This window comes from Leopardus geoffroyi, chromosome C1 (assembly GCF_018350155.1).
Source record: "Leopardus geoffroyi isolate Oge1 chromosome C1, O.geoffroyi_Oge1_pat1.0, whole genome shotgun sequence".
Lineage (NCBI taxonomy): Eukaryota > Metazoa > Chordata > Mammalia > Carnivora > Felidae > Leopardus > Leopardus geoffroyi.
In genome coordinates, this window is record NC_059328.1 from 102,240,183 (window position 1) to 102,267,396 (window position 27,214).

General features: G+C 45.0%; 1 protein-coding gene across 3 annotated transcripts; it reads left to right on the plus strand.

The window, feature by feature from the left end:
• HAO2 (hydroxyacid oxidase 2) lies at nucleotides 1-27,214 on the plus strand. Of its 3 annotated transcripts, XM_045478834.1 has the most exons (9): nucleotides 39-128; nucleotides 6,369-6,399; nucleotides 8,824-8,962; nucleotides 10,665-10,840; nucleotides 12,757-13,040; nucleotides 14,927-15,136; nucleotides 19,758-19,916; nucleotides 20,292-20,361; nucleotides 26,015-27,214. In XM_045478834.1, the coding sequence occupies exons 3-9, from the start codon at nucleotides 8,832-8,834 to the stop codon at nucleotides 26,068-26,070; spliced, it is 1,086 nt and encodes a 361-aa protein (XP_045334790.1). In that variant the 5' UTR covers nucleotides 39-128; nucleotides 6,369-6,399; nucleotides 8,824-8,831; the 3' UTR covers nucleotides 26,071-27,214. The 3 variants fall into 3 exon arrangements, with proteins under 3 accessions (XP_045334789.1, XP_045334791.1, XP_045334790.1); XM_045478833.1 differs by lacking the exon at nucleotides 6,369-6,399 and having other exon boundaries at nucleotides 1-128; XM_045478835.1 differs by lacking the exon at nucleotides 6,369-6,399 and having other exon boundaries at nucleotides 1-128; nucleotides 10,689-10,840.

The following is a 27,214-nucleotide window of genomic DNA, read 5'->3' on the forward strand; positions in this document are numbered from 1 at the left end:
CCTCCTCTGAACTCATGGAGTTATAGGTAGTGACCTACTGCTCCCTACCACATCCAGCAGCAAGCCAGGCTCCCACCAGCTTCCTCTGGACACCACTCTTCCCAAGGACTGGAAGACGCTAATCTCAGGTTTGTTACTGGGTGTCTTCTGTGTGCTTGCAACAGGAGAAGGAGACGAAGTCGCAGGAGATCTAGGAGAGAGGTCAGAGACTATGTGAGCATCATAGGTGCTGACTGTGAGTTTCCAAGGTGAATGATCCAGCAAAAAGGGGCTGTGTAGAGACAGGTAGGTAGAGGGACTCCAGGGAACTATCAAAGGAAGGCTTTGCTTCAAAGACACTACAGAGAAGGATATGTTTAGCAAAGTTAAGTCTTAACTCAATGGAATATTTATGGGTGTCCTTAAGAGGGAAAAGTCTCAGCCCTCGGGCATGTACTTCATAACTTGACCATTGCTTCCTGACCACCAGCAGAGGAAACCAGTGACATGGCTATCACTTCTAAAAGGCAAAGAAGTTAACTTCTCAAACAACTGGACCAGGGTAGTTTCTTTGAAAAATAAGCTTGCATGGAACTAGATACCAATTCCCTCCAATGCAGAGCCTTCTGGGAGTGTGATTGGGTCAGACAGAATCTATAGATCAATCTGGAGGGAACTGCCCAAGAACAGTGATTAAGTCAGCATGGTATTGGTAGAAAGATGGACCAATGGATCAGTGGAACAAATTAGAGAGTCTAGAAATAGAATCAGAGGAGAAATAGCTTTTTGTGATCTTCTACATCCAAACAGGAAGCAAAACTCCCAAAACTTGACTCTTAATCGCTAGGCTATTCTGCATTTTATGAGATCCTTTTAGTCATACAAGATCTCTATTAAGATAGTCATATCCTCATTTTATGGATAGCCAAGAATTGGAGCTTGTCTAAACTAAATGGTAGTAGAACATCATCTGTGAGACGTTGAGAAATATTATTGAGAAAAAAATGGGAATATTCCTAAATCCCCGGATAGTTACCCTTCCCCCAGAAAAGGACTCCTGTTACCCTCTACGCCATAGCAACTAACCGAGAATGAGCTATTGAAATCTGTCTCCTTCAACTGTAAGCTTCTTGAGAGCAGAGATCGACATCATGTAAGTTTTTCCATCTCTATTCAGCACAATGCCTGGATATATTAGTTAGGCTTGTTGTGCTGTCATAGAGAATAAACCCTGAAATCTTAGTGGGTTAGCACATAAATATTTATGTCTTGCTCATATAAAATCAACTGATCTACAGGGATACTCCTGTCCAAATGGTGCTTCAGAGACCCAAGCTGCCTTTATTTTATAGCTATGTCTTCTGGGGAACAGGGCCTCCACATTGTTGTAGCAGAAGAAGAGAAAGATGAAGGGGCACACATCGGTTCTTAAACTCCTGGCCCAAGATTTGACACATGTCACTTCCGCCCCAACCCACTGGCCAGAATTAGTCATATAGCCCTGTCTCTCTTTTAGCAACTGGGAAGGAAATGTCAGAGAACAGATGATGAGTAGTAAACATCTCTGCCTTCCTGGCTGACAGTGTGTACTCAGTGAACCTTGTTGGATGAACTGATAAGTAAGCATGACACAGGGTTTAAATGATGCTGTCACAGAACCGAAGCAACTTTCACCTCCAGAGCCTCAGAGGAGAATGCACATGCCGTCAACATGGAGCATAATGCACTTGGATCTACCATCTATTAATGACTACTCTACACAAGGCACTTGTGACGGCACAAGAACTTGACACGGACTGTGGTGTTTAGTCCTCATCTGGGCCCTATGGGATAGGCCTTAATATTCTTCTTTCACAAATAACTTTGTCATGGAACCACGGTGAGCAAGTAGCAGAGCTGAGGCTGGAGCCCCCGTGGGCCAAGTTTCAAAGCTTACGAGAGTCTATCTTCTCGACTCCATGGACTCCTTCCGCTACGAATGCCTTTCGGAACATCATGAGCAACTGAAAGCAATGGCCTTCAGAATTCCAGCCCAGAGTCATTGCCCCAGTGAGAGTGCTAGGAGGAAGGCAAAAAGAGGCAGGGCCATTCCATAGCTGGTTTTCCCCATTTCCAACGGCCTTGTCCTTTCTCGTCTCTCTCCTGCTACCTCCTCCCAGGGACTACCACCATCAGACAGAAATGTGCCTCCAACACCTCAAGTCCATGGTGAAAAGAGTAGAGGTCAAAGACTGCTTAACTGCTTAACTCGTTATTGTTTATGACCAGCTAAATAATGAAATTTTCTTTTCTTTTCTTTTCTTTTTTGGAATTTTCTTACTTGAATTGCATCTTGTTGAGGGAAGGGAGCAAAGCTACATATGCCCATGGCATTTAAATGCCAACTCTCTCACTCTATAAACCACACTTGGCTGTACACATTTGCTTCTCTTCATGATGTTTAAGCTCCAGGCTATGGAAGTCAGAACATTACCACATGAGTGATGTTGGGCAAAGTATTAACTAAGTAATCTCTCTGAGCTTCTGGTCTCTCATCAATGAAATGGGAATAACAATATTTGTGTTAGGGAATTATCGTAAGGGGTGAAATACTAACGCACATAAAACAATCTATATAGTGCATGACATCATGAAGCACGTGATAAACAGTTGCAATTTGATCGACATTATCAAGGAGCCATCATGCTGTCTCCAAGGGTCTTTGTGTAATCAAATGATCCCACTGCTTAACAGAATTAGAAAATCCCCAACCTTTCAAAACACCGTATGCGCACTTGGATCAATGTCTCCCCATGTGCTCTCAACAGTCTCCAACACCCCATAGAAAGCACACAACTTACAACATGGCTGTGCTCCAAAACTCTACTTGGAAGTCATTTGTTTGGGACTCAACACATATTTTCTCACAGAAAGAATGCTATTAAAATAGTGGTTGGATTCCCAGGTCATTGGAAATACCCACTTGATTTGCAAAGTAGCAGAAAATGGGCATATTTGCAATGCAAATGAGTATAAAGCAATGCTGTTGCATTGCTAGTCATTGGCCAAAACCGAAAACTAAGAATATTATGTAATAGATAGTTTCTTTTATTTTTCATAAATGATGGCAATAAGGAAAGCAGGCTTACTTAGAAAAAGAAGAGGGTGTTTTCAAAGGTTTGAAGGCTCTTTATTTGGTCTAATGTGACTTCAAAAATTTTAAACTTTTTAAAAATTTTTTTAAATGTTTATTTTTTGAAAAAGAAAGAGACAGAGATTGAGTGAGGGAGGGGCAGAGAGAGAGGGAGACACAGAATCCAAAGTAGGCTCTGGGCTGTCAGCACAGAGCCTGACGTGGGGCTTGAACTCATGAACTGCGAGATCATGACTTGAGCCAAAGTTCGATGCTTAACTGACTAAGCCATCCAGGTGCCCCAAACTGTTTTGTTCGTGATCCAAGGGCCTATGTAGCACTAATCTTATTGACCACGATGGAGTTATTTTTGGTTTGCAAACAGAAAAGTCAAGGAAATGGGAAAGATCAGGGAAAGGGAAGAAGTGAGAATGATTCCCTGGGGGAAAAAAATCAGCCAATGGTTTGGATACACTGAGGAAGGAGGAAGAGGTACACATATGGAGTAAGATAGATATTACTAAATAGCTATGATAGCTATTTAGAAGAACAGCTTCTAAAAAGAGAGGCATCAAGGCTGAGAGGCAAGAGGGAAGGAAGGCGGTGAGTACCCAGCTACTTGGTGTTAGGAAACAAGCCTAATGATGGGCTCATTCCATCCTGTACTTCACTGCTATGAAGTACATGGTGAACTAGAATGTTAACAGCCACATCTAAACCAGGTCTTTGCATGTAAGGGCCAGGGAAGCACAGGATGTGAAAACCCCAAGGACCTCAGCCCAACCTTTAATTTCTGGTGCCTTCAAAGCTGGTAGAGATTAAATGGGAACATATGAAAACCTACAGCTTTCAAATGAGGAACTGAGGCCCAGGGAGAGGAAGTAACTTGCCGGCGATCATATCACTAGTAAGTGTCAGTAACCTCCCCAAAGCAGGCCGCGTCTCAGTCTGCTGCAGCCACTAGTTCCCTGACCTGGCCACTAGTCCGATTTGTGCTACACCTCGAACTTCAGCTCTTTCGGGCCGCTGTGGGCTAACCAAGCCGGGGCAGAAGGAGTACAGGAGGAACTGGAACGATGCAGGGTAGATCAGTCTCTGGAAGGCTTAGGTCTAGGCTGAGAAGCTAGCTCTCAAATAAGAAGTGAATTCCAGGTACCACTGCCAGACTATCCGGAAGGGACTGCGAGGGCACTGAGCGCGGAGATAGGAGACTTAGGCTGTTTTTCAATTCTGCTCTGGTATGAGCTTGCTCACATTTCTTCCTCCCTCTGAAGTCCCTCTCCGCTCTGATTGTCTACTAATCCTCACCAGGCAGGATCTGTGGTCCTTGTGGCCTGGGGAGGTGGGCCAGTGAGTCACTAATGACCTAATTAGGTCACAATAGCTCAGACCCCTTCCAGGTCATGGTGGCCATTTTGTTTTGCTCTGTTCTGTTTTTTGCAATAATCATCTCTCTTCTTCAGCCCACCACCCCGCAACCACTCCTATTAGCTGGTTTTCCTTTTCAGTGATTAAACTTCTCCTGGCCTGTAGTCATGTTCCACCATGGGGAGTAGGATGTTTGGGCCACCGTGGCCTGGAAGGGGTCCTGCGTCCTCACTCATACTGTGTGAGGGCTCAGGGGAAAGGCCAGAACTGATCCCAGGCTGACAGAAACAACTAGGCTGGCCCCGTGTCCCCTCACTCCTACGCAGATGTAAGTCTTGGTTCCTCAGGCCACTCTAGGGCTAGGGACACTCTGATATCTGACCAGATATTTCTAGAATTCCAACTCCTATACCCTGACCTTTCTGCCCCATTTGGAGGACTCCCTGGGGACTCATGTGCCTCAGTTACTGGCATTGTCGTCACTGTGGCCCCAGCCCTGCGCTCCCCTCCCAGGGCTGCCGTTGCTATGGTGATGGCTGTAGGCTTTGCAGCCACTCTCCTTGAGGCTGTCACTTCATATACAGTGATTAAAGCACTTTCAGCCAACCTTGACTGGTGTAATCTCTCAGGCAAGGTCCCCAAAGTGTAGCCTTGATGCTATCTCTACCATTCCAATGAAAAACTTGGCTTAAGTTTTGGCTTGAGGACCAAGCCAGAGGGTCTTGAAGGACACCACCTTTCAGCATCAAGCACTTGCACCTGGAGCTGGGCCCTCAGAGGCAGACTTGGCTTCCCTTCTATCTCAATGACCTGCCCTGTGAGTTCCGCCCCGAGATCTCTTAAAGAACACCTAGGGGTTTCTCACACAAATAGAAGCTCTGATATCCCAGAATCCTCAAGTGACATCAACATGTATTATGAATCCTTTAAAATCTTCAAAGAAAGACAACTTGTTTATCTAGCCTAACTGCGTTAGATCAAATGGCAATTATCTGCCTTGAAACGCCTACTGGTTATAGTCTATGTCATTCTTTCTTCCCCCGTCAGGGAAAGCTGTTTGAACTTCGAGTCATTAGCAACGGGTACCACTGAATGTCCTTGCTTTTATATTTGCGCTTTCTTATCACTCATATGCTAGTTGTACTTCGTGATTTTCTACCAAGAGACAAAAAGCCTGAAGAAATTACATGAACTACAAGGAGCTAAGGTTCTTGGTCAGTGCACCAAAGACTTTTGCCCTCTTTATGCTTCCTCTGCTTTCTCTTCCTCTTGGGCAGTTGGGATAGAGGAGAAAAGAAGAAAAGATAATGCAGCAGAGATCAAATAAAATGGGAATACAAGAAAACCATTAGATAACCTGGATCCTCGCTTGAATTCCTGGTGGCTTTAAGTCTGGTATTGATCAAACGGAGATACATAAAAACATGGAGTGCTAAGTCTTTCTTCCAAATTTGGGGAAAGCTTTGAACAATGAAGTTGTCCTTCTGTTCAACAACAGGGCTTATATTGGACCTCTAATAAAAATAATGGGCTCAGTACTTTACTAAGCTGTAAAAAATTTCACCCTACAAAATTATTGTAAATTCAATAAAACAAGTAATTTATGTGAACCAACTATTTTGCCCGGCACCATGAAAGCAAAAAAGGAGAATGTCTATCTTTAGGCGCTACCGGAAGGCATGACTCTGACCCTTCCCTTGTTATAATTTACTGCCTGATCTTTCAGAATTTATTCCATATCCTAGGCCTCATTCTCTTCAAATGCAAAATGAAGACACTAATACCTTCTCTGTCTACTTCACAGGGAAGTAGAAAGAAAATAGTAGAAAAAGAAACAGCAAACAGAAATGTGATAACAAAGTGTTTGGTATCTATAAAGATGCTGCCTTCTTTCTTTCTTTCCAAGCAGCTTCCAGATGCTTTAATTCCCACTATTCCAGGCAAGTAATTCTGAGTGAGTTTAAGCCATTTCTCTTGGATTAGACTCAAGTGTTGTTGGGGTTTTATGTTAGAAAGCTGCAGAAGAGCATTTCTGTGAGTGTGTAATTTATAGAATATGGGGGATTTGTTGAGACATCAGGAGTAGAAACCTGGTGGAGAATTCTCATCCAACAAGGCAGAGAAAGGACAGACAGGGGAATGTTAAATTCAAGTAATGAACATTCATGAACAGCAACTCACTGTCACATACTATCCTAATGCCTGGGGATTCAAAGCATGTTGGTGGGGGGAGGGGGTCCCAATCCAGTGATTCGCTAGGAAGACTCGTAGGACATAACATGTAGTTGAAGCTATGATTAATTACAGAGAAGGAATGAGAAGCAAAATTAGCAAAGGGAAAAGGCTCATGGGGCAAAATCTAGAGGGAAACAGGTGTAAGCTTGCAAAAGTCTGCTCTCAGTGGCATTACACAGGATGCACTTAATTCCTCCAGCCGTGAGTTGTGACAACATGCGTGAAGCATTGACCACCAGGGAGGCTCATTTTAGAGACTCATTGCCCGAGGCTTTTTGTTGGGGGCTGGTCATATTGACATTCTCTGCCAAACTCATGCCAAAACTCTAGACTCTCAGAGAGAAAGCAGATGTTCAGCATAAACCATGTTGTTTGTACAGTTTAGACACAGTGAGCCATGCCATTCTTATCAGGGAGTACTGGGAACCTTCTTGAGATCCAAGTTCCCAGACTCCAACCAAGGTCTAACTTTGCAAGCAGGCTTTTCGAGGGATAGCATTCTGGAGCCTGTTATGTTAACTCTTTTGTGCACAGAGAGGTTTAAATCAGTGATCACAATACAGATGGATAAATACAATGATTAATTCATTTGGCCAAAGTCACTGAGACTTTGAAGGGTCGGACAGGGATGAGATAAATTAGATATGGTTCCTGTGCTTTGTCAAACTCATCTCAGCACCTCAACAACTCCCTGCCCACCCACTGACAAAGTGTGTTGCTTATAAAAAGCTCTATGGCTGTGCTCCAAATTCCTGCTGCTATCCTCCCCATCCAGAACCCACTGCACATCCCAGGGGCTTTGTTTTCTGCCTGCCATAACTTCTTTCTGCTTAGCCCCTTGGGTAGATGTTTGGGGCTACTTCTCTGTTTGACTTGACTAGATTCTGGTGTGGCCCTGGATGCCTTCCAGCCAGTTCTGCCCCATCCCTGCCCTCACCAAGATCTCCAACACTCCATATTTCATCTGGCCTCCTTGGCCCCTTGTCCACTAGAGGAACCACTCCATTCATGTTTGAAGCCCTAGCTCCTGGGAGCAATCCCTATCCCTCAGTCAATGATTTAAAAGTCTTTCCATTTCTACTCACAGACTTTTTTGGTTAATTTTTACCCCACTGCCAGCTGCCAAGGAGATGCCCAGGACTACGAAGTACAGATTTCTCAGCCTTTCCTACTGGAATCCTCTTATGAAGGAGCTCCACATGCTGTCTCTGACCGCAACCAGGGCCTTTAGCATCTCTGCAGCTAGAGTTACCCCTGTCCTTGCCCCTACTAGAGGGATTTACCCTCAAACACTACCTTCTTTCCTCTTTTAGGGGAGTGAGGGGTTTATCAGAAGCACCAGGTTCCAGGTCTACTGCAGATTGGGGGTCACACAGGTTGAATGCAGGTCACATAGTTGTTTTCTTGGTCTCAAAGCAAACATGTTCGGTGACCCAGCCAAGGAGTCAAAAACAGTCAGCTTTCTCCCTGATGTCAAGCAGAGCCCCAAGCAATTAGTTCACCCAGAGATGCCTGGGAACTCCCAGGTGATAGTTATCAGTTCAGCCCCAATTTCCCCAGCCTGATGGATCTCCTCCCCCAAAGGCACAGAGGTAGGAAAGAGCCCTTGGGCAAGTTCAGGAAATGCTCATAGTGACTCAAATGACAAGGAAAAGCCACATAGAGATGAAGTTGGTGAGACAGTTAGGAGCTGGTCCAAGAAAGCTGTGAATGCCATCATAGGGGCACTTGATCAGACTCGTGTTTCAGAAAGATCCCAGAAGCTGGAGGGAGACAAGATAGACAGTGAATCTGGAGGCTAGGAGACAAAGATAAGAAGCTTTTGTAGTAATCTTACAAGAAATGGCAAGGCCTCAACTGGACCTGAGGTGGCGGATGTAGAGACGAGGGGACAGACGTGAGGGATATTTAGAAAGCCAGACAATTAGCAGCTGGGAATGGGGGTGGGAGAATAGAAGCAGGGGGATCGGCATCTTTGGCAGTTACCCTCGTTGAAAGAAGGAATCCAAGGGAGTTAATGTTGAATCCAAATAGCACCAGGCCATACAGAGCCCCCCACATTCACCCTGTCCTCTATTTCTGACATATTCTGACTGGGTCTTTGTTTGGTTTTGGATTTTCTTCTGAAGGTCCAGAAATGCCTTTGGCATGTTTGACAGACTTTCAGGCTTTTGCCCGGGAGCGTCTGCCCAAGTCAACTTGGGATTTTATTGAAGGCGGAGCAGATGACAGCTTCACGCGGGATGACAACATCGCAGCCTTTAAAAGGTCTGGTCTTCTGTATCCTTTCTATTAAGTTCATGTGCACCAGTTGAGAGGTCCTTGGAGCATAGCAGCCCTGCTTTTTGCCTGCAGAGGACACAAAGTAGTCAAGATATATTCATTTTGGGCTTTGCCAGAGGCTAATTTTTTTTTTTTTTTTTTTTTTTTTTTTTTTTTTTTGGTGGGGAGTGGGCAGGTGGTTGGGAAGAGGATAGATGGAGAGAAAACTTATCTTAGTGGCTCTGCAGAACTAGCATGAGTCACCCTTCCTCTATATCCCAGCAACTCTGCCACCTGACAAGATAGGACAAGAGTCCAGGGTCCCCAGTTACCTGGGCCCGGAGGAGAAGCTGGCTGGGTAAGTCTAAATCTCCTGAGTTCCTAAACTTCTGGCTGGAAGGAGAGACTGTACATCGAGAAATACGTCCATGGGACATATGGAGACCCAAAGAGTCTTAGGGGTGGAAGGTGGTTGATTTCAAGGGAAAAGAACTGGGCTGGAACAGCAGCAGGTAGAACACGGGGCAGCAACGAGCCCACAGGCCACATTGGGCCCACCACCTAATTTTGGGTGGTCCACAAGCTAAGAATTTTTGTTTCCCATCTTTAAATGGTTGAAAAAAATCGAAAGAAGAATGATAATTTGTGACATGTAAAAATTATATGAAATTCAAATTTCGGTGTTTATAAAGTTTTATAAGAACCAACCATTTAAATTACATTTGTCATCGACGTATTGGCTACAGCTGCTTTTGCATCACAACAGCAGAGCTGAATAACTGTGACAGATGCATGGTCCACAAAACCCAAAATACTTACTATCTGGCCCTTTACAGAAAAAGTTTGCTGACCCCTGTAGTAGAGAGGTAAGGAGAAAACTGAAAAATGGGATACAAGGTGAACACGATGTTCTGTATTTTCATACTTGTTTAGTACTACCTTTAGGCCCCTTCCTTGCTTTATCTCATTTTGCTTCTGTGAGACAATGATGAAATTTGGATTACTACTTCCATTTCATGAAGTAGCACAAGTTTGTACAACCAGTATTTCTAGCAAACCTTTCTACGTTTGTGTATGATATTTTGTGAAAAACAAACATTTTTGGACCCTGAGGCTAAGTATCTATTGGACTTAAAAGTGTGTTTTATATATTTATGATTTATGAATTTCCCCACCTTCTTCTAAAGAAGTAGTCAAGTCATATCTTCAAATGAATTAGCCTCTAGCAAAAAACAAAAACAAACAAAACAAAACAAAACCTCCGCCATGATCATGCTCTGGGATTTGTCCTCCTTTGGTGACCTTTTCTTACTTTATAGAGGCTTGTTTGTAACCCATGAGGGAAGATCCTCGAACTCCTTCCTGCTTATTCTTTTCCTTTCTAATTCTTGCTAGGTATGGTAAATCAACCAAAGCATCCAAGTGCTGAGAGTCTGCTCAGACAGACAAAACTCAAAGACACAGACCTGTGCCAGAGCAAGGTCAGAGGCAATATGAACCATAGGTGCACTGGGGGTTTAGAGAAAGTGAGGTTAAGGTGGGCCAGGGTGTTGGGAAAGGCTTTCTGAAGGAAAGTTGGTCTATGTGGCCTAATGAGCCCACTGACCCCCCACCCCCAGAGGTTTCTTGGGTCCCGGTCTGGTGTATTCCTGCATGGGAATCTGGAGGCCTGGCACCAGGCAGCACCTGCATATAACCCCACCAACAGAAAACTCTTTGTTGCTGAGCACAGAATCCGCCTCCGTCCCCGGTACCTGAAAAATGTGGAAAACGTGGACACCCGGACCACAATCCAAGGGGAGGAAATCACTGCCCCCATTTGCATCTCACCCACGGGTTTCCACTGCCTTGTCTGGCCGGATGGAGAAATGAGCACAGCCAGAGGTATGAACCAACCACACCTTGAGGCTCCCTTCCCTGGGGGCCCCGAAGCACACAAGTGTCCTTCAGAGCAGTAGCAGGATTTCTCTTAGAACGAGTTCAGGGACAGCAATCTGGCCACAATTTAGGAGTGTGTGGGGGAAAAGGATGCTTAACACTATGTTTGTATAACATTTCACCTAAGAGTGAGAAAACATCCATTTCCATAATAATGGGTGGTTAGAGAGGGGGCTAAGGATAAATGGATGTGGAAATCGAGCAAGCCATCCTTCAAAGGAGGGGTGCAGTCCACCGTAATCTGTGGGGAAAGGGGTTCTCAGTGTGACTTCAAAGACAGGGCTCTCTTTGACCTCTCGTGGGTCAGGGCTGGAGCTGAATGGTCTCTGGATTTCGGATGAGGAGGGATTCATGGCATGATGTCCTAACAAAGGCCCTGACAGGTGTTCCTGCCCCAATGTTGTGCTTTCCTTCTCATTGACTGATTTCATCATCTTATATGACAAAAAGGCTTTTATTGGGTGTGTCTTCTTCTTAGGAGCCCCTTATTCTCTTCTCTCATCCCTCTCTGCCAAAGAGAGAGAGAAAGAGAGAGAAGAGAAGGAATAAGGGAGGTGAGAGGCTAAAAATAGTCTTATGACTCCCTTTATAATCTTTACTATAGGCCAAATCTAGGAAATAATTTATTTGCAGGTTGCCCAGGGCCTCTCTGGGATCTTTTCCTTTGACTCTGTGATAGAGGAAGTAATGAATCCAAGGATTCTAGAGTCGCAAATGACATCTGTCTGGTTAGGAACCCAGTCTGGCCAGGCTGAAATACGAATGTCCCACAGGACAATGACTACTTCCCAAAAGTTCATGCTTGAACGTGTGGTGTTGTTGTTGGAGTAGGGCAAAAGAATGGGGTATCTACTGTTGACATCAGGGATTGAAAATATTAAACCTTTTTTATAAAGTTATTTATTTATTTATTTACTCACTCATCTATTTTGAGGGGAAGAGAGGGACAGAGAGAAGGAAAGAGAATCCCAAGCAGGCTTCGAGTCGTTAGCACAAAGTCCAATGTGGGGCTCGAACTTACCAACCGTGGGATCGTGACCTGAGCTGAAATCAAGAGTTGGCCGCTGAACCGACTTGAGCCACCCAGGTGCCCCAAAATATTAAATCTTGATTAGGCCAGATTCTCTGCCCATGGGCTGCTGAATGGTAGTGACATTAACCTGCTGGAGAATCCTACTGAAAACAATGATTAAAGTAGGAAATGAGAAATATGTCACAGTGTCAACATCACTGTCACCACCACCCTCGCCAACCTCGTTATCACTAACATATGTACAGCACGTCACTTAGTAATTTTAAAAATGCTTCCATGTCTAGTATCTTGTTTAATATCCCAACAACTCTGTAGGAGAGGTAGTAGTAGCCCCCCTCCCCCATTTTACAGACGAAGAAAATGAGACCCAAGGCCACACAACTAAGAAGGGGAGGAGTCGACATTTTTCTAACTCAGATAGCATGCTTTTCCCAGGACAAAGCTCAGCCTTCTCCACTGGAATTACATTTCCTCACCCTTGGTTCCCTTCTGTTTCCTTAACAAGTTCATGAGCAGCCCGTTCTCCCATCTGAAAGCTGTAGCAGTTCCAACATGGTTCTGGGGACTAAGTGACGCCTCCAACTGGAAATACCGACCATGGACAACAGGGTTTGGAAGACAGGTTATACTGCAGGGGACCCAGACAGGATTGGGCCTCCCAGCCTGATCTAAGGCCCCCTCTCCCTCCTGCCCTAGCGGGAAGCAGAATGAAGTCAAGCTTTACCTTCACTGTCAGGGCAAGCTGGTCAGAGCAGCACAGACTCGGAGGGCTTCTCAGCCCCTTCCAGAATCCTGCCCTCCCACCTGAGCTGTACTGTTTGCTTTGCAGCGGCCCAAGCAGCCGGGGTCTGCTACATCACCAGTACATTTGCCACCTGTGCCCTGGAGGACATTGCTGCTACTGCCCCCAGGGGCCTCCGGTGGTTCCAACTCTACGTGCATCCAGACCGGCAGCTCAGCAAACAGCTGGTCCAGAGGGTGGAATCCCTGGGTTTCAAAGCTCTGGTCATCACTGTGGATGCGCCCAAACTGGGCAACAGGCGACATGACATCCGAAACCAAGTGGACTTAAAGCTGAACCTACTGCTCAAAGACCTTCGCTCGCCTAAGGAGGTAGGAAAGATACCAGATCCGACGGGCAGGCGTTACAGGAGGCAGATTTCCTCTTCTCCTTCCTCCCTTCTCTCTTTCCACGAAAGTGCATGGAATGCCTGCTCTTGCCAGACGCTGCAGATGCCACGTTTCCTGCTGTCCAGGGCTTCCAGGCGAACAGAACGTAACACACAATGTCCTCACTGCTGGCGCTATCCACTTGTCACCAGAAAGAAGTGTTCAGGCCAGGGCTGGGTGCTAAGAAATAGGAAAGCATCAGAAAGGATTTCTTCAAGGCATAGGAGAGTAAATTAAATAAGTTCTTCCTACATTTTCTACTTTATGGGACACTTAGAAAATGATAATTTGGGGGACGCCTGGGTGGCTCAGTTAGTTGAGTGTCTGATTTTGGCTCAGGTCATGATCTCGGGGTCCATGAGTTGGAGCCCCGCATAGGACTCTGTGCCGACAGCTCAGAGCCTGGAGCCTGGGGCCTGCTTCGGATTCTGTGTCTCTCTCTCTCTCTCGCTCTCCGTCCCTCTCCCTCTCACACTCCGTCTCTCTCTCTCTCTCTCTCAAAAATAAATAAACATTAACAATTAAAAAAAAAGAAAATGATAATTTTGGATGACACATTTAACTAACCCCCTGAAGAGGCTGCTCGTAGACAGGGTGACTGGCCCATGGAGTGTAGTCAGCCCAGGCCCCACCCTGCTGCCTTAAGAACTGAGGGTCAGAATCTCTCTACACCTGGAACTCATTCCTGGAGCTGCAAAAGCACACTTGTTTGGAATCTCTGAAATAGGTGACTGCAAAGGCCACTTCTCCATTAAAACCCTACAGTCCGGGGGACCTGGGTGGCTCAGTCAATTAAGCATCGATTTTTGGTTTCAGCTCAGATCATGACCTCATGGTTCGTGGGTTCAAGCCCCACATTTGGCTGTGTACTGACAGTGTGGAGCCTGCTTGGGATTCTCTCTCTCTTTCTCAAGAATAAATAAATAAGCATTTTTTTAAAAATCCTAGTCAGATGCAACGGAGTGCCCCAGAGACAGAAAATCATGGGAACATTGGAATGCCTTGGCTGCAGCAATAATGATACTGGCCTTTTCAGCTAGTGAATGGCTGTGATACAGAGCCAAGTGAGTTAACAGTTCTACTCATTCACCACAAATTAGCCTTGGATTTTCTGGAATCCTTATATCAGATCCCAGAGACATATTGGGATTGATGGATATTTTATTCACATGGTAAGCCAAGGTTAAATATGAGGTAGTATCTGACTTAGGATTATTGAAGTATTTCTTAGCGCTTATAACCTTGTGCCTATCTCAAACATAACATGTTACACAGGCTTAGATGTGCCTTTGCTTATCTACCTCATTACTATATTCTAAGTTCTTTTAAAGTAGGGATTATGTCTTATTTGCCTTTGTATCTGCAGATTCTGGCATAGTTATTGATCAGGGACACAATTAAGGGTTAATGAATAAGCAGTTGAAATAGCAGTTCTTTTGAACAAAGTTTGGTAGGAAAAGGAGCTGGCAGTGTTGTTGATTCTGTGGCTCCTCTTTTAAGGCTAATGAAAGGTGGCTATCTGACTGTCTCATTTTGGAATGGATCAAATAATGTTAAAGGAGCTCAGGTCTAAGTTCTCTTTTCTTGGGGCGCTTGGGTGGCTCAGTCGGTTGAGCGTCCGACTTCGGCTCGGGTCATGATCTCATGGTTCGTGAGTTTGAGCCCCGTGTCAGGCTCTGTGCTGACAGCTTGGAGCCTGGGCCTGCTTGGGATTCTTTGTCTCCCTCTCTCTCTGCCCCTCCCCCATGCTCGCTCGCTCTCTCTCCCTCTCTCTCTCTCTCTCAAAAAAAAAAATTAAAAAAAGCAAAGCTCTCATTTCTTCCCCACAGAGAACTTCAATGCCTTATTTCCAGATGTCCCCCATTGACTCATCCATCTGCTGGAATGACCTCTCCTGGCTTCAGAGCATAACTCGATTGCCCATTATCCTTAAAGGGATCTTGACAAAAGAGGACGCAGAGTTAGCCGTGAAACACAATGTCCATGGCATCATTGTTTCCAACCATGGTGGGAGGCAGCTAGATGACGTTCTTGCTTCTGTAAGTAGGGTAACTTCAGAGGCGTGTGTGTGTGTGTGTGTGTGTGTGTGCATGCGTGCCCACAGGAAGGTACCCTGTGGAGTTTGGCCTACGCTCTCATCTCCCTTACTAGGTATTCGCATATACCTGTGAATTGCAAGGACTTTTCATCATTAACAGCCTACTGTGTTCCAGGTTCTTTTTCCAAACTTCACATACGACATCTCTAAATCTCACAATGGTCCTACAAGAATAGGATCATTATCACCCTTTTACAGATGGGGATCCTGCAGCTTAGGGATGTTGAGTAACTTATCTAAGATCACACAGTTAATTAGTGGTTAAATGTCAATAGGAGAGACGTTCCAAAGGCGCTGAGGTTTCCTACCTTCTGGAAGAAGTGTTCAGTCAAAGACCGCCTGTGTGCATGAAGTATAAGGACATATTTTCTCATGTCACACATCCTGGGAAGGAACACTGCCTCACTTAAACTAATAAATAACCATCTTTCACAGTAAAACTAAAAAATGCCATAAGAACCCTCTTCTAAAAATCTGTGACAGTCTGTAATTCCCCCCCTATCTTTTGCATGTACACCCATTACGGAGGAAAAGGAGGCAGGCAGAGAAAGAATCTTTAAATGGGAATGAATTGTTGATTTACTTTCATGGTCATATATCACTTATATTTTTCAAGAGATTCTTCTATTCCTACTTGATTTATTTTAAGAAAGGGAAGTGGGTTTTTTTCTCTCTTTCAGGCCTTTTTATTATGTAAATAAAACATGTTCACTGCAGCTAAATTATAAAATATACATATGCAAAAAGAAGAAGATAAAAATCACCCCTAATTTCATCACTCTCATTAGCGACAATATTTTGGTAATGGTTTTCATCTACTTCTTAAGGTAAAGATGACATCTTGGGTTTAAAAAGCTACATACAGTTTTGTAATTTTTCTCTTTTCACTTACCGATGTGTTAAGAGCATCACTCCAGTTCAATATATATGTTTCTCTCATTTTTAATGGTATAGAGTAGGAATGGGCAATTTATACAACCAACAGCCTATCGTCGAACATCCGACGACTTCCAAGCTTTCACTATTTTAAACAATAGCATCAAACACTGTCCTTAAATCTTTAGCACTCTCTCAGTCTTGAAGATGAATTCCGGGAGATGTAGAAGGTTCATTAGCCAATTCGTACGTTTCAAGGCTTGTGAAGCTTGGAGGTTTCAGGTGCCCATCACTTGCCCCTTCTTCCTTTCCAAGGGAGAACCCTCCAGGTTCTCACTGAGAGAGAACAGACACAGAATGGCAAGCCCACATGGAGAGCAAGGGGCACCGTGTGCCGTGCCTCTCCGTAAGAGCTGATCGAAGGGAATAGTCGGGCCTCCTACTTCTCATCCCAAATCTTGACCTATGACCCTTGGAGGAAGTAGATCTGCAGAGCGCATGCTAGCTCTCTCACCCAATTCCTGTGAGAATGCCCACAGGTTTCCTCCCACACACCCAGGAACTGGCAGAACAGGCTGCAAAAGATTATAGCAGGTCCTGGGCAGTCACAATCGTGTCTGGAGATAGGAACAGAAAGCAAGAAAGAGCCCATCACCAGCAAGCAGCAAATAGAGTCGAACGTTCACCCTTGAAATAACTCTAATGAAACACGATGCAGTAGGCTCTCTTTCATGAATCATTTAGCCACTCTTGCTTCCTTGGGGAGGACTGAGTAATATGTGGTGAAAGAGGCTACACTTCTCACTGCACTTCCTCAAGAGAGAATGCCTGTTGGTAAAGGCAGGAGCCAGAGAGAGAATTTCTCCTTCCCCATCACGCTGATCCACATGTCCTTCTCCCAAGACATCTGACTGAACAACCAAAACCAAGGTCATCGGGGGCCAGTGCCGAGATTAGTGTGAAGCTAGTGAAGTACCCACTTCTGGCTCAAAATTTGAGAGGGTGCCAGAAAAGCTTAGTAAGATAAATAATAGTTTAATGCACTATTTAAAAAATTTAAATTAATGCCCAATAATCCATGGTGAATAAAATATCAACATTTTTTTAATGTTTATTTTTGAGAGAGAGAGATAGAGACAGAGACAGAGAGTGAGCAGGGGAGGGGCAAGAGAGAGAGGGAGACACAGAATCTGAAGCAGGCTCCATCTCCGAGCTGTCAGCACAGAGCCCAACATGGGGCTCGAATCCATGCACCATGAGACCATGACCTGAGCCGAAGTCGGACGCTCAACTGACTGAGCCACGCAGGTGTCCCTAAAATATCGACATTTTAAATAAAGATAGGATCTGTCTTTGCATTTGCATAACCTACCTCCACTCATCTCACCACTGGCCTGGCCCCAGATCCAGTAAATTTTATTTATAAAAACAAGCACAGGGGCGCCTGGGTGGCGCAGTCGGTTAAGCGTCCGACTTCAGCCAGGTCACGATCTCGCGGTCCGTGAGTTCGAGCCCCGCGTCAGGCTCTGGGCTGATGGCTCAGAGCCTGGAGCCTGTTTCCGATTCTGTGTCTCCCTCTCTCTCTGCCCCTCCCCCGTTCATGCTCTGTCTCTCTCTGTCCCAAAAATAAATAAACGTTGGAAAAAAAAATTTAAAAAAAAAAAACAAAAACAAGCACACACGCACACACACACACACACACACACACACCCGCCCTTCAGCTCACAGGTCAAAGTTTGCCATTTGATTTTTTAACTATTGCATTCAAATGTTATTTTTCTGAGTGTTTGGGCACACTTAAGTTTTGTGCCTGAGGCCAGTGCCTCACTGTGAGGGGTATGACTCTTTGAAGTTCCCATTTCTAGAAGGTTCCATATCTAACACTCCTTGTATTTCTTCCTGAGACCTGGGAAAAGGGTAAGCTAGCTGTAGCCAGAAGGCTCTAATGAATGTCCCATCATGACCTATTGAAAGTAACTCTAAAGCAATACTGTATCCGAGGCTCAAATTCACTCCTTTGTTCTCAAATTCCTTCAGCTCCATTGTCCAATACAGCTCATTGGAAGAGTTTGCACAGACACATTTATCTCTTTTTCACAACATCATAGGAATATTCCAAATAATACCACACTGGGGCTATAAAAATACCCCTCATTTGGACATGCATTCTTGCCAGTTAGCACATGTAAGTCTAAAATGTATTCAGTTAGGGCACCTGGGTGGCTCAGTCGGTTAAGCGTCCAACTTTGGCTCAGGTCATGATCTCATAGTCCGTGAGTTCGAGCCCCACGTCGGGCTCTGTGCTGACAGCTCGGAGCCTGGAACCTGCTTCGGATTCTGTGTCTCCCTCTCTCTCTGCCCCTCCCCTGCTCATGCTCTGTCTCTCTCTGTCTCAAAAATAAATAAAAACATTAAATAAATTTTTTAAAAAATAAAATGTATTCAGTTCTTCTCCACTTGTAAACTAGAGTACAAAGTCCTTTCCTCCCAGATTTCATATTCTGTTCAGTCTAGGCCAAAGGATCTCATAGAGGTAGAATTCCCACTGATTCCTTTGGCAGCAGAAGTCCCCGGAGCGTCCAGTTTCTCCTCCTCTCCAGTTGCCCCTTCAAGAGGCACAGAACAGGAGCCCAGAGGCAGTTCCAGAACGCTGTCCTCAAGGACCCTCCTCCCAGACTCTCCCATCACCCTTCCTCTTAGACGTAGAGGTGCTGAGGGGCGCAGCCCGGTCTGGGGCACCATGGGTCGGTGAGGCTGGGGACTGAGGAGGCAAGGTGGGAGACAAAGTCTGGGGAGAAGCCAGGCCAAGTGATAAGCTGCTTTAGTTTTGCCTTTCCATACTTTTACAGTACTGCTGCTTTTCCATCCCCACCCCCCATGTCTCCGATAACCCACACGGGAGCCAGGAACAAGTTGTTCATGTGTTGTGTGCAGGGAACAAGGTGTAGCCCAGTTACACAAGACAGCCTGGGGTCCGGACACTTGGGCCAAGGCTGGTCACATTCTCTTTGCCAACGACACCCACTGCCTCAGTGATGGAGAACACTCCTGCCTGTGCCGCCCTAGAAACAGAGAAGGTAGAAGAAAATCAAAAGTCAAAACGTCCTTTAGAAACAAGAACAGGAAAGGGACGCCTGGGTGGCTCAGTCGTTTAAACGTCTGACTTCGACTCAGGTCATGATCTCACGGTTCACGGGTTCGAGCTCTGCGACGGGCTCGCTGCCGTTGGTACAGAGCCTGCTTTGGATCCTCTGTCCCTCTCTCTCTCTGCCCCTCCTCTGCCTCACACATACTCTCTCTCTCAAAATAAATAAACATTAAAAAAAAAAAAAAGAATATTAAACTGAACACCATAAATGGAAATGTCTCCTTTAGGATGTGAAGAGGAACCAAGAGTTTCTTCCAAGCTACAGAAAGCTGAACGAGTCAGAGAGGAGCTGTGCTCTGTCAGGGCAGAAAATGGCAAGAAGGATAGCCTGTAGGAAGTCGCCGGGGCTTGGGGACACAGCTGCACTGCTCTGGGAGCGGAGGGGAAGCACAGCTGGGGCATGGGAAGGGAAGACACTGGTAGACTTCACCCACACTTGGACTTCCTGTTCCTAAGCCACGGTGAGGGGCCATCTCTGTCCCATGACCCCCAAGAGTGAAAATGGAACTCCCTCCAGCCCTGCGTGTCTCTTTTTCAGATTGACGCCTTGGCAGAAGTGGTGGCTGCTGTGAAAGGGAAAATGGAAGTGTACCTGGATGGTGGGATCCGAACTGGCAACGATGTGCTCAAGGCTCTGGCCCTTGGGGCTAAGTGTGTGTTTCTGGGGAGACCAATCCTGTGGGGTCTTGCCTACAAGGTGAGAGTGGCAAAGTGAGACCCAGCCAGAAGATACTGGGCTTCTTGTTTGTTTCCACACTTTCCTGTGGTTTGCCCTCCAAGCTTAGCCGTTTCTCAAGGTGCCACAGATTTCTGAGGGCCAGTCCCCCCTTGCCTGGATCCCCACACCTCCTCTGCCACAGGGTACACATTCTCAGGCCCTCTCACCCCATCTTTTCCTCTTTGCTGCCCCGTATTCCCAGCATAGTTCCAATTCCGCAGGCATCCTTGTTCTGCAACCCCCCCCCCCACCCCCAGCTGTGAGCACACCCAGACCTGATACTCAGCCCATGGTCAGAATATTCTTTCATGCTTCTTTTTGTGTCCCCCCCCCCGCCCTCATTCTTGGGAGCAGGGCGAAGATGGTGTTAAGGAACTTTTGAACATTATAAAAAACGAGTTCCACACTTCCATGTCCCTCACAGGTAAGTTTTTACAATTATCTTTGTTGTTGTTATTGTTGTTTATTTATATATTTTCAATTTACACCCAAATTAGTTAGCATATAGTGCTACTATAATGATGTCAGGAGTAGATTCCAGTGATTCATCCCCTGTGTAAAACACCCAGTGCTCACCCCCACAAGTGTCCTCCCTAATGCCCCTTACCCGTTTACCCCATCCTCCCACCCACATCCCCTCCAACAACCCTCAGTTTGTTCTCTGTATTTAAGAGTCTCTTCTGCTTTGTCCCCCTCCCTGTTTTTACATTATTTTTGCTTCTCTTCCTTATGTTCATCTGTTTTGTATCTTAAATTTCACATATGAGTGAAGTCATATGATATTTGTCTTTCTCTGACTGACTTATTTCACTTAGCATAATACCCTCTAGCTTCATCCACGTTGCTGCAAACAGCAAGATCTCATTCTTTTTGATTGCCAAGTAATGCTCCATTGTGTGTGTGTGTATATATATATATATATATATATATATATATATACCACATCTTCTTTATCCATTCATCCGTCAGTGGACATTTGGGCTCTTTCCATACTTTGGCTATTGTTGATAGTGCTGCTATAAACATGGGGGTGCATGTGTCCCTTTGAAACAGCACACCTGTATCCCTTAGGTAAACATGTAGTAGTGCAATTTCTGGGTCGTAGGGTAATTCTATTTTTAATTATTTGAGGAACCTCCATACTGTTTTCCAGAGTGGCTGCACCAGTTTGCATTCCCACCAACAGTGCAAAAGAGATCCTCTTTCTCCGCATCCTCGCCAGCATCTGTTGTTGCCTGAGTTGTTCATGTTAGCCATGCTGATAGGTGTGAGGTGGTATCTCATTATGGTTTTGATTTGTATTTCCCTGATGGTGAGTGATGTTGACTCTGTTTTTATGTGTCTGTTAGCCATCTGGATGTCTTCTCTGAAGAAGCGTCTATTTGTGTCTTTCGCCCATTTCTTCACCGGATTATTTGTTTTTTGGGTGTTGAGTTGATAAATTCTTTATAGATTTTGGATACCAACCTTTTATCTGATATTCCATTTGCAAATATCTTCTCCCATTCCGTTGGTTGCCTTTTAGTTTTGCTGATGGTTTCCTTCGCTGTGCAGAAGCTTTTTATTTTCATGAGGTCCCAATAGTTCATTTTTGCTTTTGTTTTTCTTGCCTCTGGAGACATGCTGAGTAAGAAGTTGCTGCGGCCAAGGTCAAAGAGGTTTTTGCTTTCTTTCTCCTCCAGGATTTTGATGGCTTCCTGTCTTACGTTTTGGTCTTTCATTCATTGTGAGTTTATTTTTGTGTATGGTGTAAGAAAGTGGTCCAAGTTCATTTTTCCGCATGTCGCTGTCCGGTTTTCCCAGGACCACTTGCTGAAGAGACTGTCTTTATTCCATCAGATATTCTTCCCTACTTTGTCAAAGATCAGTTGGCCATAGGTTTGTGGGCCTATTTCTGAGTTCTCTAGTCTGTTCCGTGATCTAAGTGTCTGTTTTTGTGCCCAAACTTTTACAATTCTTTTCCTGATTTGGAGCGGAAGGCATGAGGGCTACGGAACAGGCACCTTCTGGCTTAGCTTTCCCTGGCCCAGTGGCCACCCAAAAGAGAGAGAAGGGAAGAGATGTTCCATAGATGGAGCACAAATGCAGAACGTGATACCTTTGCTACAAAAGCAGATGCAATTTCAGGTTATGGGAAAGAGAGTCCCATTATACTCTGGCCTGTTCAGGTCACATCAGGCTTGTTGGGTGTGTTTCTGTGAATCATCTTTTAAGTAATATTCATGGACTGTGAGGAGTTGAGAAATTATGTCCAGGAGGAGGCATGGAGGAACTGGGGAGATAGATACAACAGGAGGAGAGAAGGGGGGAGAGGGAGAAGTGTCATCCTGTGTGACCACAGCTGGACAAACGTGAACGTCTCGAAGCTACATGCGGGTGGATTTCACTCAAAAACGAAGTTATTGTAAAGCAGCACTCATAGAAATGTACAAGTTTTTAGCAGAGTCTGGGATCCCAGTGACCTATAAAATAGTAGTTTTTAAACCAAGATGATGACTGCTGTCTTCAGAAAGATTTGGTTTGGAGTTTTTAGTTTCTTTCTTTCTAGTCGGCACAAGATGGCAAGGTGGGTATTGCAGGTAGTTAGTGCTGGGGGACTAGAGGTGTTAAATGTCCTAAAATGCCTGGAACAGTCTCAAAGAAGAGAACCACCTACCCAGTGCCAATGGCCAATGGCTGTGTCTTTGATTGTCTTTGTCTGCTAAGGAAACAATCAATCAAGAGCTCTGATGTGAAATCAAGACCATTTTCTTTCATTAACTTGTTACCATAAATGTTACGGAGCGTCTGTTGTGTGCCAGGCACAAGGCAAGGCATCCAGGTTCTTTTCAAGTCTGGCTTTGGTCTGATATTTAGACAAGTGTCTTGCCCTCGAGCAAGACAAGTTGTGTTAGTAGTGCCCATTGGGGCTGCAGACTCAACCTTTTGGGCTTGAATGATACAAATTAGACAACTTAGATCAGCATTAACGCCAGCACCAGCCTCCTTTCCGCTGAGCAGATTAATTCAAGAAAAAAAATTCAGCTTTGAACTGAAACCATACTATTCAAAGCCTATGAAGATAAGTCAGTAAATGACATGGGGTCACCAAGATCCCTCCTCATGGGCATGAGCCCATGAGGCACGAGTGTGAATAGATATTATATTGGTGTGTTTTGCCCCTGGGACGGAAGGGGGTGAAAGATGGGAAGATCCATGAGCTTCTACAGATTCTGGGAGGTTGAAATGACTTCCACTGCTCCCCCAAATTTTTTTTCCATCCTTGCCAATGATGCCTGATCTTCTTTTAACAGAAAGAAGCCTGTTGGGGGGGGGGGGGGATTCACAATAACAAACCTCTTCTATTCTGCCCAAAGTTTACACTTCACAATCACTGGGCTAAAAATGGTGGCTGGAAAATCTTCTGAAATGGAGTGGAGAGCACCCTTTTTTAAAGGGGGCAAAGAAAGGGGCGCCTGGGTGGCGCAGTCGGTTAAGCGTCCGACTTCAGCCAGGTCACGATCTTGCGGTCCGTGAGTTCGAGCCCCGCGTCAGGCTCTGGGCTGATGGCTCAGAGCCTGGAGCCTGTTTCCGATTCTGTGTCTCCCTCTCTCTCTGCCCCTCCCCCGTTCATGCTCTGTCTCTCTCTGTCCCAAAAATAAATAAACGTTGAAAAAAAAAATAAAAAAAAAAAATAAAGGGGGCAAAGAAAGACACCAAACTGTGAGCACGTTTATGGCAGACAGTTTATACTCCCCTCCTTCTAACTGTTCCGCAATGAGAATGTATGGTTTTAAGTGTAGATACAGAAAAATTAGTAATCGCAACCAAATGTGGCACAGGGAAGAAGGAAGAAGAGAAAGAATAAGAAACTGAGGCAGAAGGGCTTCCATTGGCATTCTCTGCATAAGAGTCCCTCCCCCAGAGAAGACCCCCAGACTAGTCCCTGGGGTGAAGGGATCTTGGGCAGGGATTTTGGTAGAACTCACTAAAATGCAAAATCACAGCGTTGAACCCCCTTAGATTCTGTCACCCCCTAGCCCTTCCGCACACGATGTGCGTTGAGACACCTGACACAAAACCGGCACTCAGGAGGGATCAGTTAATATGATTTCTCTCTCCCAATTCCCCTGGAGATGTGCGATATTTTCCCTTATGACTCTGTAACATACAGTCTCGGAAGGAGAACCCTATTTACTGATAGCAAAATAAGTTTAAGAGTCATGCTTTTTTGGGGTGCCTGGGTGGCTCAGTCAGCTAGGCGTCCAACTTTGGCTCAGGTCACGATCTCGCGTTTCGTGAGTTTGAGTCCCGCCTGGGGCTCTGTGCTGACAGCTCAGAGCCTGGAGCCTTTTTCAGATTCTGTGTCTCCCTCTCTCTCTCTGCCGCTCTCCCCCTTGCTCTCTCTCTCTCTCTCTCAAAAATAAATAACTATAAAAAAATTTTTTTAGGTCATGTCTTTCTCACCGTGAGACCAATTGCTGAAATTATCTTACAGAAAGGTTAGAACCAGGACCAGTCTTGGAAAATGTCCACATATAAATCACACCAACACAAGGCTGCACAGACCTCACTAAGGCCTCGTCCTTCATAAGGGGACGAGGCTGAATTAAAAAGTCTATGAACCTTCTTGAGGTTTATTGTTTGTCATTACCCACTCCGGGTTAAAGTAGCCAGAAACATTTTAGTGTAAATAGCCTCCTAATTTGCAGTAATGAAAAAGCAGGAAAAAGTTATAAATATGCATTCTCTCCCCACCTTTCATGGAGTCTCTGCCAAGTGCAGGGCAGTGCCCTTGGTACTGCATGAGACCCAGAACCCAATCTGAGGAGAGTCGAATAAGTACAGAAGCATTACCAAAGCTTGTGTGTCCAACTGTCCCAAAATGCAATCGCAGCATAACTCTGAGGCAACTATTGAGACATTTTTACATCGTTTGCATATGATTTTTATTACAATACGTACCGGTGATTCTGTTTTGGCATCTCTGTGCTCCTTGAGTAGGTCTGCCTGCTGTGGAGACCCACTATCCTCTGCTCTGGGGAAACCCAAAGCTCTTAAGACCACTGTCCATCCTCAAGAGAGCCGCCTCTGGCACCGAGGTCCTGCTTCTGCTGTATGAGTTCAATTTGTGGGTTATTTATGTATCCCATGCTTGACACTTCTGTCCACTACAATCAACCCAGGCGTGAAACCCAACTTTTTCCTATGTTTCCTTTTTTAGGGGGAAAAAAGCCTTTCATGGGTGATATTATGGTGAGTGATACATTATGCTAAAGCTGTGTTTTGAGAGGTGAGGGCACACACATCGCCCATGTGGAAACAGCTTAAATTGATCATTACACATCCGGGCCTTCGAGTCCTTCTGCCTCATCATCACCAGAGATTTCCCTTCTACTCAAGACCACGACTCCCGGTCTGTACCAACACGCTACCCTCTCTTCCTCCCCGCTCCTCGTGCTTCTTGTCTGATGTCACTGTCTTCACTCACTCCCTGTGTCTAATCTCATCTACAGTTCTAATTTTGCATTTTAATGAAGCTCCTCCACTAAAGAAGTACGTTTCATCTTGCAGAGCTTTCCCTTGGAATGCAACTGCTGTATGAAATATTCATCCCATCTCTTATTTCTGACTCATACTTTGCCCTGAAAGATACTTCCTATATCCATGAGCCTTATCAGCACTCAGATAAAGGTCAAGTGTATCTACGGCCCATATGAATTGATTTTTTAAATACTAAAATGGTGTTTACATATTTTTACTGTGCCATTTTGATATGGCTGTGTTGAAAGAGGACACGGGCACAGGCTCACAAAATAATTCTCAAGGCAATCAGAATAACATTACTCATCCGGTATCTTCATCTACCTTCTTTTTAAAATTTTTTTTTAATTTTACAGAGGGAGAGAGAGCGTGAGCAGGGGAGAGAGCAAGAATCTTAAGCAGATTCCATGCTCAGCGTGGAGCCCCACACGGGGCTCGATCCCACAACCCTGGGATCACAATCTGAGTCGAAACCAAGAGTCGGATGCTCACCCGACTGAGCCACCCAGGTGCCCCACAGAGAAATAAGCTTTTTAACTGCTTTGTTCTTTTAGGTTGCCAGTCAGTTGCAGAGATCAATCAGGACATGATCCAGTTCTCCAGGCTGTAAAGGAAGAAGGCCAATGAGCAGACTGCTGAGGTTGCCCGCAGAGAGAAGACAAACTCACAGCATGGTGTGCAATGCCTTCTTGCCTTGCCCCTATCCTACCCAGAGGCTCATCCCCTGCACCTTCAACCACTCCACCCCTTGTACTTCAGGCCCCAGACCCCTCCTCTTCCTCAAAGGTGACATGCTCTCCTTTACCTCACTGTTTGTTATATGCTCTTGCCTGAACTCCTCCTCTGAAAGAAAAAAAACATTAAAAACATGGGTCAATAATGACTGAAATGGCTAGCAGATTTCTTTTTTTTTTTTGAGTATCCTATATAACTCCATGAACCAACTATGTAAATTGACACTCTGTACAGAAGAGCTATATGTATAAACTGTTTTCCCACAAAAATCCTTCTCCTGTGTGTAGATAATAGGGAAATCATACAGGTAAAAACCTAGGCTTTGGAGCCACACAGGCCTGGATTTAACAGTCAGGACTGGTACTGACCAGCTCTGCAATGGGAAAGTTTTTTCAATCTCTCTACCTAGCCAGCGAGGTCGAGAGAAAGAAATGAGATAATGTGTGTCAACCTTACAGTGCAATGCTTAGCACCCAGTAGAAGTTTAGGAAATGGTAGCTTTTATTGTTTGGCAAATTTCTATTCATCTTTCAAAACCTTGCACAAATGTCACCTATCCTTACTATGGGCTACTTTCTAGGTATTTCTTCCTATTGTACTTCGCACATTCTGCTATTACAACACCTATTATAATACGATATGTTTGTTTATTTATTTAGTTAGTTGCATGTCTTTTTCCACAAGTAGATTGTACATGGCTCCAGGCAAGAAGCTGTACACTTGATACTGGGTTTGGCATTTGGCAGAATCTTGATGAGTACCTGTAAGATAGATGGATGGATGGATGGATGGATGGATGGATATGTGTAGACAGATGGATGGGTGGACAGACTAAAGATAAATGGATGAAAGGAGAGATGAAAAAAATGAATGGATACCCTAGCAGGGTAACTCCCCACACCAGTAGTCAGCTAAAATAGCCTCCTAAAGCACGGGCACCTCACTAAGATCTGACATTGTAGACTTCAAGAAAGTTAGGGATGGAAATCAACGTTGTAAATAAATAGCCCCCAGACTCA